Raw genomic sequence first — 17,500 nt, 5'->3', positions numbered from 1 at the left:
GCGGGTTCCTGTCTGAGAACCCTCCCTCCCTCCCTCCCTCCCTCCCTCCCTCCCTCCCTCCCTCCCTCTACATGGTACAGCGACGTTCTACCACAATATGTCTACACACCGGACAGACGGTCTCGATCTGCTCGAGCACAACGAAGAATAAATAACTAAAAAAACACAAAATGAACCACAGCTAAACGAAAGCGTTCGTCATGTGACCCAGACAGGAAGTTGTTCCAGCCATGACGTCACTTCCTCCTCCTTCCAGGAGACGGTTTACTTTACTTAACGATTCTAGACGTGTCCAATGAAGCAGGTCTTTTATTTTGACAGGTAAGAGCCACAGAGGAAGCTGAGCTCACCTGGCTGCCTTCCTTCTGCCAGAACACGGCGGGAGGCGGGTTCCCCTTGGTGCCGCACAGGAAGGTGACGGTGCGTCCCGGCGCCGCGATCTGGTCCCGCGGCCGGACCACGATCTGGGGGGGGACTGCAAGCACAGAGCGGGGACAGGTGAGGGCTGGAGGCCACCACAACAACAACAACAACAACAACAACAACAACAACAACAACATGCACTAGAACGACTGAAAAACTGCAGTGATTCACGTTTCTTCTCTTCATGGGACAAATTTTATTTTCCGATTTTCCTTCGGAATGAAAATCGTCAAACAATAAACCCGAGTGACAACGAGCCACTTAATTATGCTAAAGGACGTTCACTGATTTATAACTGTCCAACATGTGTCCAACACGTGTCCAACATATGTCCAACACGTGTCCAACATGTGTCCAACATTTGTCCAACACGTGTCCAACACGTATCCAACGCGTGTCCAACACATGTCCAACACGTGTCCAACACGTGTCCAACACGTGTCCAACATATGTCCAACATGTGTCCAACACATGTCCAACATATATCCAACACGTGTCCAACACGTGTCCATCACGTGTCCAACATGTGTCCAACACGTATCCAACGCGTGTCCAACACATGTCCAACATGTGTCCAACACGTGTCCAACATATGTCCATATATGTCCAACATGTGTCCAACACGTGTCCAACATGTCCCTCAATCTGACGATGGACAATTGAAACAAAGTTTTTCAAAGCTGGTCTCAGACGGGGTTTTAACTGGAGACTTTTACTGGAAGACGTGACGTCGACTCCCAGAGCGGATAAACAACGATGTCGTCGCTGCGCGTGGCTAACCCGCGTGGCTAACCCGCGTGGCTAACCCGCGTGGCTAACCCGCGTGGCAAACCCGCGTGGCTAACCCGCGTGGCTAACCCGGCCGCCAGCGACACAACCACGGAGGATTACAGGGATTTTCGTGAAGATGCTGATCCCGAGTTCTCCTTTGAAAGTGCATTTCTGTATTTGTTTGCCATCAACCTGCGGCGCTTCGGTCGATGAAACGGCGAATCGGCTGCGAGACGAACGAGTCTGAAAAAAAAACCCTCGTCTCTGAAACGCCGCCTCTTTAAACCCGAGGTCTTTTTTCCTGACGCCGAGTTCAAACGCGGCTTCAATTTGTCGACGCAAAGCAATTCCACTCTGCCGACACGAGTTCCCTCCCCAATTCCTCCTCTGCGTTGCCGGGGGGGGGGGGAGGGAGGGAGGGGGGGGGGGGGTGTTCCATTGAATGAGGCTCAGAAAGAAATACAAATAAATAAATAAAGGAGAGAAAAGTTTCATGGTTTAGTTACAAAAACAGAACGGCTGCAGGAGGCGAGTTCACCCCCCCTCACCCCCCACCTCACCCCCCACCGCCCCACACCCCCCAACATCCCCTAAACAATGCCTCCATCCCGGGGCCTCTGCTGCACAGCAGGGGGGCGTCCAAGTGTCAAACACGCCTTATATCAGCGCTGGGGGGGGGGCTTGTCGAAGCTGGTCGGGGTCCCCAACGCCCCGACTGACCCCGGAGGTCAACACCCTGCTCGCTGTCATTAAGCAGACCCCCCCCCCCCCCCCCACCCACCCCCATCCTGCCTCCCCCACAATCAGCTCACTGTCACGGCTGATGCAAGGCCTGAAATATTAAAGAAATGCAGCGTAGGGCTCACTTGTTATGTAACGTATCTCCGACACGCCAATGGTACCACCCCCCCCCCGCCCCCCCCCGCCCCGCCCCCCCGCCCCGCCCCCCCCCCCCCCCCCCCCCCCGCCCTCGACCACCAGTCTTCCACTCCACACCCGCTCTGGAAACCACAAACCATAACTTTGACCCAAATACGGCGACGGCTCGGAACGCTCAGGCGATTAAAATGGCGTTTTTAAAAAGAAAAAAAAAATTTCTGGTTTGCTGCACGTCTGGAGAATAACAATGTTTGATTTGAGGAAGCGAGCCGGCACGCCGCCTCAGGCGCTAATAAATAATTAGCGTTAATGGGCGCACTGGCTGCGACACTGAGCATCGGATCTGGGGCACGGCGGAATACTAGCATCCTGACGCGGGGACGTGGACGGGGACGTGGACGGGGACGGGGACGGGGACAAAGACAAAACATGACAAAACAGAATCGGCGGCGGTGTTTTGTCGTCGTCGTCGTCGACCGACTTTACTGACGCCGACGATGACGAAGACGCGAATCTGCGTCTCAAACAACCTGATGTCACGACTCTGGGGAGGGTCTAAATAAAGGAACGGCGGAGAGAGAGAGAGAGAGAGAGAGAGAGAGAGGAGAGAGAGAGAGAGAGAGAGAGAGAGAGAGAGAGAGAGAGAGAGAGAGAGAGAGAGAGAGAGAGAGAGAATCAAAGGAGATTGTTTCACATGAGGAGACTGTCTGCAGAACGAGGCCCACACGCCAAGAGGAAGGCAAAAAAAAATAGACAGCCGCTGCAACTTTCCACTTCTTTTCCGATAAGAGGTGTCAGAGAGGAGGAGGAGAGGAGGAGAGGAGGAGAGGAGGAGAGGAGGAGAGGAGGAGGAGAGCGTGAAGAGCTCCACCGTTTAAAGAGCGCCGGGCGTCTCCGCAGCTTCCTGAAGGCTTTTAGTGACAATTCAACTCAAAATGTGGTTTTATGTCGAGATGAAAGTCCAGATTGTGTTTGGAATTATTGGATATAATCAATCATACCAGTTAATTTAGAGAGCAGAGGACACTGAGGGACACTGAGGGACACTGAGAGACACTGAGGGACACTGAGGAACACTGGGGGACACTGAGGGACACTGAGGAACACTGAGGGACACTGAGGGACACTGAGGGACACTGAGGAACACTGAGGAACACTGAGGGACACTGAGGAACACTGAGGAACACTGAGGAACACTCAGGGACACTGAGGGACACTGAGAGACACTGAGGGACACTGAGGAACACTGAGGGACACTGAGGAACACTGAGGGACACTGAGGGACACTGAGAGACACTGAGGGACACTGAGGAACACTGAGGGACACTGAGGAACACTGAGGAACACAGGGACACTGAGGGACACTGAGGAACACTGAGGGACACTGAGGGACACTGAGAGACACTGAGGAACACTGAGGGACACTGAGGGACACTGAGGGACACTGAGAGACACTGAGGGACACTGAGAGACACTGAGGGACACTGAGGAACACTGAGGGACACTGAGGGACACTGAGGAACACTGAGGGACACTGAGGGACACTGAGGGACACTGACAACGCACTGATCAGCCACAACATTATGACCAGGAGAAGTGATGACATCACAGCAGCCGTTGGAGGGACATTTGGTCACAGTTCTAGTTCAGCTCTATAGAGTGAACCCCCGTCATTCGAAGCTCTATAGAGTGAACACCGTCAGTAGAAGCTCTATAGAGTGAACACCGTCAGTAGAAGCTCTATAGAGTGAACACCGTCAGTAGAAGCTCTATAGAGTGAGCACCGTCAGTAGAAGCTCTATAGAGTGAACACCGTCAGTAGAAGCTCTATAGAGTGAACACCGTCAGTAGAAGCTCTATAGAGTGAAACACCGTCAGTAGAAGCTCTATAGAGCGAACACCGTCAGTAGAAGCTCTATAGAGTGAACACCGTCAGTAGAAGCTCTATAGAGTGAACACCGTCAGTAGAAGCTCTATAGAGTGAACACCGTCAGTAGAAGCTCTATAGAGTGAGCACCGTCATTCGAAGCTCTATAGAGGGAACACCGTCAGTAGAAGCTCGTATAGAGTGAACACCGTCAGTAGAAGCTCTATAGAGTGAGCACCGTCAGTCGAAGCTCTATAGAGGGAACACCGTCAGTAGAAGCTCTATAGAGTGAACACCGTCAGTAGAAGCTCTATAGAGTGAGCACCGTCAGTCGAAGCTCTATAGAGGGAACACCGTCAGTAGAAGCTCTATAGAGTGAACCCCGTCAGTAGAAGCTCTATAGAGGGAACACCGTCAGTAGAAGCTCTATAGAGTGAACACCGTCAGTAGAAGCTCTATAGAGTGAGCACCGTCAGTAGAAGCTCTATAGAGTGAGCACCGTCAGTAGAAGCTCTATAGAGTGAGCACCGTCAGTAGAAGCTCTACAGAGTGAGCACCGTCAGTAGAAGCTCCGCCCCCCGGCCGGTACAGACGCTCCGTCACGTCAGACCCACTCAGACAGATCATAGCGCCGTCATATGAACACTCGTGCTTTTCAATCACATCGCAGACAAAGTGTTAACACCACCCTCCTCCCTACCACCCCTCCACCCCATCTTGATGGATGATGGATGATAGGGAATACCCCCCCCCACCCCCACCCCCCAGAAGGAGAGCTGCTCAAGGGGCCTGGATGTGACAGGCAGCTGTCACAGTCACACGCTGGTGTGTGTGCTTCAGAGCAAACACACACTCTGCTGCTGCCTCCGCCTTTCAATGTCTCACACACACACACACACACACACACACACACACACACACACACACACACACACACACACACACACACACACACACACACACACATACACACACACACACACACACACGATTATGATGACAACGACAACAATGTGGAATGATGATTCTAATGATGATGATGAAGGAGCTGAGTTTATGTCTAATCTACAGCAGGATTCAAACTACAGACCTCAGCGACGAACAGACAGAATGACAGAACCTCGGTAGAACAGCTTCAACGCCTCACTTCACGGCGCGTTAAAACAAATCACGTCTTTTTTTTCCCCACCCCGCCTGCGCGTCGTTCAAGTTAAAGTCCCCGCTTTCCCTTCCCGCTGCCTTGCTTCAGGCCTGCAAGCAGGAAGTCAAGAGTCGAGTGAGACGCCGCCGAGTTCAATCAGTGTGGGATTAGAGGATTGACGGGAGATCAACGGCGAGGTGTGGGCGTCGGCCTCGGAACAACCGCTGGAGGTTTAGAAAACATTTGTCTCTGATTAATCTCAATCTGGACCGGATGAGGTTTTAGTTCCTCTCAGGGTCAATCTGGACCCCCTGGGGGGGGGGGGGGGGGGGGGGGGGGGGAGAAGTGATGTGACCCACTTCCAGTAATGCTCTTTTATTCAGTCGTGTTCTAAATCTCCTGGAACATGTCGGAATCTCCACATTATCTGACGTCTTGTCTTTTTTTTTTATTTCTTCTTATTTCCATACGAAGTTTTTCAGATCAAGAAGTCTGAGTTCTGAAATCTGAACACCACATGTACAGACGTCGTACTACAGACGTCGTACTACAGACATCGTACTACAGACGTCGTACTACAGACCGTCAGGACCTTCAAAGCTTCTCTGCAGACGAAGAAAAAACAATCTGAACCACACATGTTGGTTATATTATGTCCATGAATATTTACTAAATAATTCCAAATGGTCTGTTTGCTTCTCCTCACAGCTTCTCCAAATACGTTCTGCCATATCAAAGCTTTGAACCAATCACATTCCAGCATCACCTGTTGCCGGGTAGAGAAACCTGCCTGAGGCCTTCACTTTCAGCTCTGCAGGCGTCTGCAGTGTGAAACTAGTGTCGTCACGGTGCGGCTTCAACCAATCACATTCCGATATTTGGGAGGCGGAGCCTTCTAGAAGGCCTCGTGTGACATCACTGTATTCAAGCCCTCTGATTGGCTCGTCAGAGAGTCACTCTCCAGCTAGCTAGCTAGCAGCATCTGTAGCGAGCTGCACTTAACAAAAATATAGTTGTTTATTTAATAGCGGTTTTATCAACCTACGATGACTAAAGGAGAAGATAAAGACGTTTTGTTGCAGATTTATTGTCTAAGCAATTTTCTAGACTTTTCCTGGAGGTCATTGAACGCACCGCAGCAATTTACTACAAACTGCAGCAGTGAAGGCCTGAGTCTGGAATACTGATATATACGCTCTACATAACAAGACATATTACTACATAACAAGACATATTACTATATACACACTACATAAGAAGACATATTGCTATATACCCTCTACATATTACTATATACAAGCTACATAACAAGACATATTACTATATACACTCTACACAACAAGACATATTACTACATAACAAGACATATTACTATATACCCACTACATAACAATACATATTACTACATAACAAGACATATTACTATATACACTCTACACAACAAGACATATTACTACATAACAAGACATATTACTATATACACACTACATAACAAGACATATTACTATATACACTCTACACAACAAGACATATTACTATATACACACTACATAACAAGACATATTACAATATACACTCTACACAACAAGACATATTACTACACAACAAGACATATTACTATATACCCTCTACATAACATAATAATTTTCACCGGTGGTCCAAACACACGTTTGAAGTTCCCTGGTGGATCTAAAGTGCAGTAAAGTGTGAACTGGATCCTGCCGTATAAAGAAATGATGGACGTGTAACAGGAAGTCTGACGTTTCACCAGAACTGAGTCGTTCTCGTCCTCCAACACTTTCCAACCCGTTCGTCACGTGAACACCGGGCCCCTGAAGGACCCTGGCACTCTGCACCTGGAGAGACCGTCTGCACCTGGAGACACCCCGGAGGACGTCTGGGAGACAGAGTCCACGGTGGGACATACGTCTCCATCATGAAGCGGTAAACAAACAGCCTCAGGCTCACGACCGTCGCCGTTCAGGCGAGTTAATTCCTCGCCGCGCGGCGCCAGGAGGGAATCGGCTTCGCCTCCTCTGACGGGCAGGAATCCAGCCGCGGCCTCCGCCGGTGGGTGTCGGAGCTTAAAAAGTGTTTTTTCACCCTGCTGCCGGTCCGCCCACGCTGCCGCGAGGCAACCGCGAGCGGGAAAAAACACGATACGTGAATAACCACGCCGACCTTTAAAGCGCCGCCGCGTGTTCTCACAAACATCCCACGTCCTGCTCAACGGGCGCCGTGTCGCTGAAAACTGCGGCTTCGCTGTTTAGTGTGAGATGTGAGATTGGCGACATTCACAGAAGCCTGTGCGGAAAATAATCGGCTTTTAGGGGAACTGGAGAAGAGCTGCAGGAACCAGCAGGGGGCAGTGTGACGACTTTAATCCAGTAACAGGCTAAACCTGCAGGGGGCAGTGTAACGACTTTAATCCAGTAACAGATCAAACCTCCAGGGGGCGGTGTAATGACTTTAATCAAGTAACAGGCTAAACCTCCAGGGGGCAGTGTAACGACTTTAATCCAGTAACAGACTAAACCTCCAGGGGGCAGCGTGACGACTTTAATCCAGTAACAGGCTAAACCTCCAGGGGGCAGTGTAACGACTTTAATCCAGTAACAGATCAAACCTCCAGGGGGCAGTGTGACGACTTTAATCCAGTAACAGGCTAAACCTTCAGGGGGCAGTGTGACGACTTTAATCCAGTAACAGATCAAACCTGCAGGGGGCAGTGTGACGACTTTAATCCAGTAACAGGCTAAACCTCCAGGGGGCAGTGTGACGACTTTAATCCAGTAACAGGCTAAACCTCCAGGGGGCAGTGTGACGACTTTAATCCAGTAACAGGCTAAACCTCCAGGGGGCAGTGTGACGACTTTAATCCAGTAACAGGCTAAACCTGCAGGGGGCAGTGTGACGACTTTAATCCAGTAACACGCTAAACCTCCAGGGGGCAGTGTGACGACTTTAATCCAGTAACAGACTAGACCTCCAGGGGGCGGTGTAATGACTTTAATCCAGTAACAGGCTAAACCTCCAGGGGGCAGTGTGACGACTTTAATCCAGTAACAGGCTAAACCAGCAGGGGGCAGTGTGACGACTTTAATCCAGTAACAGGCTAAACCTCCAGGGGGCAGTGTGACGACTTTAATCCAGTAACAGGCTAAACCAGCAGGGGGCAGTATGACGACTTTAATCCAGTAACAGGCTAAACCTGCAGGGGGCAGTGTAACGACTTTAATCAAGTAACAGGCTAAACCTGCAGGGGGCAGTGTAACGACTTTAATCCAGTAACAGGCTAAACCTGCAGGGGGCAGTGTAACGACTTTAATCAAGTAACAGGCTAAACCTGCAGGGGGCAGTGTGACAACTTTAATCCAGTAACAGGCTAAACCTGCAGGGGGCAGTGTAACGACTTTAATCCAGTAACAGGCTAAACCTGCAGGGGGCAGCGTGACGACTTTAATCCAGTAACAGGCTAAACCTGCAGGGGGCAGTGTGACGACTTTAATCCAGTAACAGGCTAAACCTTCAGGGGGCAGTGTGACGACTTTAATCCAGTAACAGATCAAACCTGCAGGGGGCAGTGTGACGACTTTAATCCAGTAACAGGCTAAACCTCCAGGGGGCAGTGTGACGACTTTAATCCAGTAACAGGCTAAACCTCCAGGGGGCAGTGTGACGACTTTAATCCAGTAACAGGCTAAACCTCCAGGGGGCAGTGTGACGACTTTAATCCAGTAACAGGCTAAACCTGCAGGGGGCAGTGTGACGACTTTAATCCAGTAACACGCTAAACCTCCAGGGGGCAGTGTGACGACTTTAATCCAGTAACAGACTAGACCTCCAGGGGGCGGTGTAATGACTTTAATCCAGTAACAGGCTAAACCTCCAGGGGGCAGTGTGACGACTTTAATCCAGTAACAGGCTAAACCAGCAGGGGGCAGTGTGACGACTTTAATCCAGTAACAGGCTAAACCTCCAGGGGGCAGTGTGACGACTTTAATCCAGTAACAGGCTAAACCAGCAGGGGGCAGTATGACGACTTTAATCCAGTAACAGGCTAAACCTGCAGGGGGCAGTGTGACAACTTTAATCCAGTAACAGGCTAAACCTGCAGGGGGCAGTGTAACGACTTTAATCAAGTAACAGGCTAAACCTGCAGGGGGCAGTGTGACAACTTTAATCCAGTAACAGGCTAAACCTGCAGGGGGCAGTGTGACAACTTTAATCCAGTAACAGGCTAAACCTGCAGGGGGCAGTGTGACAACTTTAATCCAGTAACAGGCTAAACCTCCAGGGGGCAGTGTAACCTTTAATCAAGTAACAGGCTAAACCTGCAGGGGGCAGTGTAACGACTTTAATCCAGTAACAGGCTAAACCTGCAGGGGGCAGTGTAACGACTTTAATCAAGTAACAGGCTAAACCTGCAGGGGGCAGTGTGACAACTTTAATCCAGTAACAGGCTAAACCTGCAGGGGGCAGTGTAACGACTTTAATCCAGTAACAGGCTAAACCTGCAGGGGGCAGCGTGACGACTTTAATCCAGTAACAGGCTAAACCTGCAGGGGGCAGTATGACGACTTTAATCCAGTAACAGGCTAAACCTGCAGGGGGCAGTGTAACGACTTTAATCCAGTAACAGGCTAAACCTGCAGGGGGCAGTGTAACGACTTTAATCCAGTAACAGGCTAAACCTGCAGGGGGCAGTGTGACGACTTTAATCCAGTAACAGGCTAAACCTGCAGGGGGCAGTGTAACGACTTTAATCCAGTAACAGGCTAAACCTGCAGGGGGCAGTGTGACGACTTTAATCAAGTAACAGGCTAAACCTCCAGGGGGCAGTGTAACAATAATCCAGTAACAGGCTAAACCTGCAGGGGGCAGTGTGACGACAAGCGTCAAGTCCCGCCAGCCAATCAGAATCGTGAGGAAACGCGACACTGATGACGAATCTGCTGCATCGTTCATGTTAAACTCGTCTACATACAAACGCAAAGACAGAGTTTTTACAAATCTCCATTTCGACAGTCGTTTTCGGTGACTGTGTGTGTGTGTGTGTGTGTGTGTGTGTGTGTGTGTGTGTGTGTGTGTGTGTGTGTGTGTGTGTGTGTGTGTGTGTGTGACTGACTTCATGAGACACATCTGGTTTTAATTGGAGCTTTTTTTCTGCATAATGATCAAAATGATGAGAATTAAAAGCGACGACTCGTATTTCTGCAGGTACTTAAACACTGAGTGACTCTCAGCTGCTAATTGGCAGGGAGGTACGGGTGGAGCGCACACACACACACACACACACACACACACACACACACACACACACACACACACACACACACACACACACACACACACACACACACACACACACACACACACACACACACACACACACACACACACACACACACACACACACACACACACACACAGATGGAGTGCAGTACTTACAGGATGGACCCGCTGCGATGGAGGATGCAGAAATGAGCAGGAAAGAAAAAAGATGAAGAAGAGGAGTGAGAGGATGAAGAGCTGGTGATAAATACTCATACTGGAAAAAAACATCTGATGATGATGATGATGATGATGATGATGATGATGATGATGATGATGATGAGGGGAACAGTGAACACCAGCAGTGAATGAAATAAGATGTTAAAGGGTTGAAACACGGCGTCATGGAGTCTAATTTAAAAACATCCTGAGTGTGAAAACTGAGCACTGATTGAATCACGTCTATTTCTGACAGTCGTTTCTCTGACCGGTTCTCCGGTTCTCCCGGTTCTCAGTCCATTGGTATCATTTCAGTCAGAAGCGTCGATAATGTTCAGAGCGAAAAATCAACATTCAACTGAGTGAAGCTGAATCGTGAACCAGTTTGTGTAGAAACAGACGGATCCTGAGACACCGAGGGGGACGAGGTCTGGTTCTGCCTGTCCTCTGGTTCTGACTGTCCTCTGGTTCTGACTGTCCTCTGGTTCTGGCTGTCCTCTGGTTTTGACTGTCCTCTGGTTTTGACTGTCCTCTGGTTCTGACTGTCCACTGGTTCTGACTGTCCTCTGGTTCTGACTGTTCTCTGACTGTCCTCTGGTTCTGGCTGTCCTCTGGTTCTGGCTGTTCTCTGGTTCTGACTGTTCTCTGGTTCTGACTGTCCTCTGCCTGTTCTCTGGTTCTGGCTGTTCTCTGGTTCTGACTGTCCTCTGGTTCTGGCTGTCCTCTGGTTCTGACTGTCTTCTGGTTCTGACTGTTCTCTGGTTCTGACTGTCCTCTGGTTCTGGCTGTTCTCTGGTTCTGACTGTTCTCTGGTTCTGACTGTCCTCTGCCTGTTCTCTGGTTCTGGCTGTTCTCTGGTTCTGACTGTCTTCTGGTTCTGACTGTTCTCTGGTTCTGACTGTCCTCTGGTTCTGACTGTTCTCTGGTTCTGGCTGTTCTCTGGTTCTGACTGTCCTCTGGTCCTGACTGTTCTCTGGTTCTGACTGTTCTCCGGTTCTGACTGTTCTCTGACTGTCTTCTGGTTCTGACTGTTCTCTGACTGTCCTCTGGTTCTGACTGTCCACTGGTTCTGACTGTCCTCTGGTTCTGACTGTTCTCTGACTGTCCTCTGGTTCTGGCTGTTCTCTGGTTCTGGCTGTTCTCTGGTTCTGACTGTCTTCTGGTTCTGACTGTTCTCTGGTTCTGACTGTCCTCTGCCTGTTCTCTGGTTCTGGCTGTTCTCTGGTTCTGACTGTCCTCTGGTTCTGGCTGTCCTCTGGTTCTGACTGTCTTCTGGTTCTGACTGTTCTCTGGTTCTGACTGTCCTCTGGTTCTGGCTGTTCTCTGGTTCTGACTGTTCTCTGGTTCTGACTGTCCTCTGCCTGTTCTCTGGTTCTGGCTGTTCTCTGGTTCTGACTGTCTTCTGGTTCTGACTGTCCTCTGGTTCTGACTGTTCTCTGGTTCTGGCTGTTCTCTGGTTCTGACTGTCCTCTGGTCCTGACTGTTCTCTGGTTCTGACTGTCTTCTGGTTCTGACTGTTCTCTGGTTCTGACTGTTCTCCGGTTCTGACTGTTCTCTGACTGTCTTCTGGTTCTGACTGTTCTCTGGTTTTGACTGTTCTCTGACTGTCCTCTGGTTCTGCCTGTTCTCTGGTTCTGACTGTTCTCTATTTCTGACTGTTTTCCAGTACTGAGTGTTCTCTGGTTCTGACTGTTCTCCGGTTCTGACTGTTCTCTGACTGTCTTCTGGTTCTGACTGTTCTCTGGTTCTGACTGTTCTCTGACTGTTCTGTGGTTCTGACTGTTCTCTGGTTCTGACTGTTCTCTGACTGTCCTCTGGTTCTGACTGTTCTCTGGTTCTGACTGTTCTCTGACTGTCCTCTGGTTCTGCCTGTCCTCTGGTTCTGACTGTTCTCTGGCTCTGACTGTCCTCTGGTTCTGACTGTTCTCTGGCTGTGCAGACTGACTCGTAGACACTCAGATATTCTCTTTCATCATCTCCAGCGTCTCTTCAAGCGACCGACTTCATTCTCCGTTAATTTGACGGCGTTCTGATCTGTGTTGTTCTGATCTGTGTTGTTCTCCAGAGACGACGAGGCTTGAAAGGAAACTTCATTCCTCACGTTATCGGTCTCCACAGCGTCTGTCTGCTCGCTTCACTTCCTCTCACTTCTGATCACACACGTTCCAACTCAGACAAACATTTTGGACATTTGGTGAGAACTTGATCTCATTCTGGAATAAAAATCAGCCATCGGGAGGAAGAAGAGCGGCGGCGCAGCAAGAGCTGATATCACCACCGACCGGATCAATAAAGAGCTGATATCACCACCGACCGGATCAATAAAGAGCTGATCTCACCACCGACCGGATCAATAAAGAGCTGATATCACCACTGACCGGATCAATAAAGAGCTGATCTCACCACCGACCGGATCAATAAAGAGCTGATCTCACCACCGACCGGATCAATAAAGAGCTGATCTCACCACCGACCGGATCAATAAAGAGCTGATCTCACCACTGACCTAATCAATAAGGAGTTTTCAGAGGAAAACTGTTACCATATATAGTAAATTTGAGGCGTGTTGTAACTATATATGGTAAATTGGAGGCGTGTAGTTACATATATAGTAAATTGGAGGCGTGTTGTTACTATATATGGTAAATTGGAGGCGTGTTGTTACATATATAGTAAATTGGAGGCGTGTTGTTACTATATATAGTAAATTGGAGGCGTGTTGTTACCATACATAGTAAATTGGAGGCGTGTTGTTACATATATAGTAAATTGGAGGCGTGTTGTTACATATATAGTAAATTGGAGGCGTGTTGTTACTATATATGGTAAATTGGAGGCGTGTTGTTACATATATAGTAAATTGGAGGCGTGTTGTTACATACATAGTAAATTGGAGGCGTGTTGTTACTATATATAGTAAATTGGAGGCGTGTTGTTACTATATATGGTAAATTGGAGGCGTGGCTGAAAGTGCCAATGGAAACGTGGGATTTATGAACTCTGACGACTTCCTGACGTTTGTACGACTTGATAAATACGATGTTTTAGTTCTTAAACACACTAAATGTATTCGGCCAAGCAGAACTCCGGACCGTTCCGCAGTAGTTCCAGTATTTACCGTGGACCTGCAGGACGCCGGACGCCTCGGCTTTGCCCACGCTGTTCTCGGACACGCAGGTGTAGGAGCCCTCGTCCTCTGCCCTCACCTGGCTCAGACGCAGGCTGTTGTCGCTGCGGATCTCGAACCTGGAACCACAGGAGGAGAACCTTCAGAGGCAGAACCTTCAGAGGCAGAACGTCAGCAGACATTCAACATGTTGGCTTCTGAGCGTCGTTACAGCCGGAAGCCTCCGGAACCAGGAGCCAAGAGCTCGGCTGGCTCCGATCGGACACTGTTCCACATGAGTTACAGTTTGTCTCTGGGAAGTTTATGAGGACCTGGGAAGTGGGAAGTGGGAAATAGGAACGGGTGAGAGATGGAGGAGTTCCGGATCCCTGGGATGGGATGGGAAATGGAAAATAACCAACAGCCCCAAGTAGCTAAAGTGATGTTCCTGGTGCTAAATTTCCAGGTGGGAAATGGGATGTAATTTCCCAGGTGGGAAATGGAATGTTTCCAATGGTTATTTCCCAAGTGGGAAACGGGACGTGACCAATATTTATTTACCAGGTGGAAAATGGGATGTAGTTTTCCCAGGTGGGAAATGGGACGTTCAAATGGTAATTTTCCAGGTGGGAAATGAGAAGTAATTTACCAGGTGGAAAATGGGATGTAATTTCCCAGGTGGGAAATGGAATGTTTCCAATGGTTATTTCCCAAGTGGGAAACGGGACGTGACCAATATTTATTTACCAGGTGGAAAATGGGATGTAGTTTTCCCAGGTGGGAAATGGGACGTTCAAATGGTAATTTTCCAGGTGGGAAATGGGACGGAATGTCCCTGGTGGGAAATGGAACATAATTTGCCAGGTGGGAAATGTGACTTTCCAATAGTAATTTGCCAAGTGGGAAATGGGATGTAATTTACCAGGTGGGAGAAATGAGACTTTCCAATAGTAATTTGCCAGGTGGGAAACGTGACGTTACTAATATTTATTTACCAGGTGGGAAATGGGATGTAATTTTCCCAGGTGGGAAATGGGATGTAATTTTCCCAGGTGGGAAATGGGACGTTCCAATGGTAATTTGCCAGGTGGGAGAAACGGGACGTAACTTCCCAGGTGGGAAGTTCCCAGCCGTGGCCTGAGACAAGGCGACCCCCCTGGGCCTCACCTGCCCCGGGGCAGCTCCCCCTCCTCCCTCCGCCAGCGGACGGTGGGCGGCGGGTCTCCGTGGACCTCGCAGTAGAAGTCCACCGTGTCGTCGGCCAGAACCACCTGGTTCACCGGCTGCCTGGTGAACGCCGGGCGCTCTGCGGGGGAAACGGTAGAACCTTCTGACACTCGTACGTGGAGAAAACCTTTAAAAGCAGTGTAACAGGAGATGAGGGGCGGGGGAGGTGAACGGACTCGTGAGCCACAACATTAGGAACACCTGCACAAGTCACCCTGGACCAGGCGGCCAATCACAAAGCAGCAATGCTTTACTTTAATCAGCGGGTTGAAGACCAGCACCAGGACCAGGACCAGGACCAGGACCAGGACTCACCAAACACCACCAGCTCTGCAGGGTCGCTGTCCTTCTCCCCCACCATGTTGGTCCAACGCACACGTACATCCCAGCATCGCTTTTCCTGGTGGTGGAGATCATCAGCTTCCCTCCACGGATCTGAGGAGGAGGAGGAGGAGGAGGAGGAGGAAGAGGAAGAGGAAGAGGAAGAGGAAGAGGAAGAGGAAGAGGAAGAGGAAGAGGAAGAGGAAGAGGAGAAGGAGGAAGAGGCGTAAGAGGAAGAGGAAGAGGAGGAGGCGTAAGAGGAAGAGGAAGAGGAAGAGGAGGAGGAGGAGGAGGAAGAGTAGGAAGAGGCGTAAGAGGAAGAGGAAGAGGAAGAGGAGGAAGAGTAGGAAGAGGCGTAAGAGGAAGAGGAGGAGGAAGAGGCGTAAGAGGAAGAGGAAGAGGAAGAGGAGGAGGAGGAATAGGAGGTGGAGGAGGTGGAGGAATAGGAGGAATAGGAAGAGGAAGAGGAGGAGGAAGAGGAAGAGGAGGAATAGGAGGAGGAAGAGGAAGAGGAGGAATAGGAGGAGGAGGAAGAGGAATAGGAGGAAGAGGAAGAGGAAGAGGAGGAGGCGTAGAGGAAGAGGAAGAGGAAGAGGAGGAGGAGGAAGAGTAGGAAGAGGCGTAAGAGGAAGAGGAAGAGGAAGAGGAGGAGGAGGAAGAGTAGGAAGAGGCGGAAGAGGAAGAGGAAGAGGAGGAGGAAGAGGCGGAAGAGGAAGAGGAAGAGGAAGAGGAAGAGGAGGAGGAGGAATAGGAGGTGGAGGAGGAATAGGAGGAATAGGAAGAGGAAGAGGAGGAGGAAGAGGAAGAGGAGGAATAGGAGGAGGAAGAGGAAGAGGAGGAATAGGAGGAGGAGGAAGAGGAATAGGAGGAAGAGGAAGAGGAAGAGGAGGAATAGGAGGAGGAAGAGGACAAAATGGAACAATATCAGAGCATGTTAGACCCACTCAATCATTTTCAGTGTGTCACTTCTCACATTATCTCACATCCCCAGGTGTGTGTGTGTGTGTGTGTGTGTGTGTGTGTGTGTGTGTGTGTGTGTGTGTGTGTGTGTGTGTGTGTGTGTGTGTGTGTGTGTGTGTGTGTGTGTGTGTGTGTGTGACATATCTGCAGGGTTTTTTTTCCTGAGGGATTCAATTAAGCAACAATCAATAGTGGAGTTGCTTTTCAATCATCAGTAATCATCAATAATCAACAAAGATCAAAGCTTTGATCAATACTGATGCTGATCAGTTTGAGGGGAGACTGAAGATACTGGTTAGAAATGTGATCGCTGCAGAGGGTGATGAAGCTGATGTCAAATTACAGGGTTGTCATGCTGCACTGTGGCCATTCGTGAGTGAATCTGGTAAGTTCCAGTACGAACTGGTATGTTCCAGTACGAACTGGTATGTTCCAGTACGAACTGGTAAGTGTTTTGCTATATTTAGCACTTTGCTATGTAGCGTGTTTTACTATATTTAACACTTTGCTATATTTAGCACTTTGCTATGTAGCCTGTTTTGCTATATTTAGCACTTTGCTATGTAGCATGTTTTGCTATATTTAGCACTTTGCTATGTAGCGTGTTTTGCTATATTTAGCACTTTGCTATGTAGCGTGTTTTGCTATATTTAGCACCTTGCTATGTAGCTGGTTTTGCTATATTTAGCACTTTGCTATATAGCGTGTTTTGCTATATTTAGCACTTTGCTATGTAGCGTGTTTTACTATATTTAGCACTTTGCTATGTAGCGTGTTTTGCTATATTTAGCACTTTGCTATGTAGTGTATTTTACTATATTTAGCACTTTGCTATGTAGCGTGTTCGGCTATATTTAGCACTTGGCTATGTAGCGTGTTTTGTTATATTTAGCACTTTGCTATGTAGCGTGTTTTGCTATATTTAGCACTTGGCTATGTAGCGTGTTTTGCTCTGCGGCGGTTGGCCCAGGCTGCGGTGACGAGGGGAACCGGTCCCGCCCGGGCCCGCTGACTGAAGGACGGTCAGAACTCACGGTGATCCTCTCGTCCTTGTCGTTGACCTTCACGTTGTTCCTCTTCCAGGAGATGGTGGGCTCGGGGTGGCCTCGGGGCGGGACGCACTCCATGACGGCCGGCTCGCCGGCCGCCACCACCACGTCGCTGGGCGTCTGGCGGAAGTCGTCCCGGAGAACTGAGGGGAACACGGGGAACCACGTTAGCCCGGCGTGTGCTAATAAGGCTCATGACCTCTGACCTCTGGGGGTTTGGTGGGAAACTTCAAAGGTCCCGCAGCACCTCTTCACCAAAGACT

At 49.5% G+C, this 17,500-nt stretch overlaps 1 protein-coding gene across 1 annotated transcript in view; it reads right to left on the bottom strand.

Moving 5' to 3' along the window:
• Positions 1 to 17,500, bottom strand: part of robo3 (roundabout, axon guidance receptor, homolog 3) — a gene marked incomplete at its 3' end in the record, with an annotated part of 65,886 nt that overhangs the window by 15,397 nt on the left and 32,989 nt on the right. Inside the window, 7 exon segments of the mRNA XM_080509071.1 lie at positions 351 to 475; positions 10,533 to 10,544; positions 13,693 to 13,820; positions 14,848 to 14,986; positions 15,223 to 15,273; positions 15,276 to 15,342; positions 17,223 to 17,380. Coding sequence (XP_080365197.1) covers positions 351 to 475; positions 10,533 to 10,544; positions 13,693 to 13,820; positions 14,848 to 14,986; positions 15,223 to 15,273; positions 15,276 to 15,342; positions 17,223 to 17,380 — 680 coding nt within the window.

This window comes from Blennius ocellaris (genome assembly GCF_963422515.1).
Source record: "Blennius ocellaris genome assembly, chromosome: 14".
NCBI classification, from domain to species: domain Eukaryota; kingdom Metazoa; phylum Chordata; class Actinopteri; order Blenniiformes; family Blenniidae; genus Blennius; species Blennius ocellaris.
This window is presented reverse-complemented; position numbering and strand designations above follow the sequence as displayed.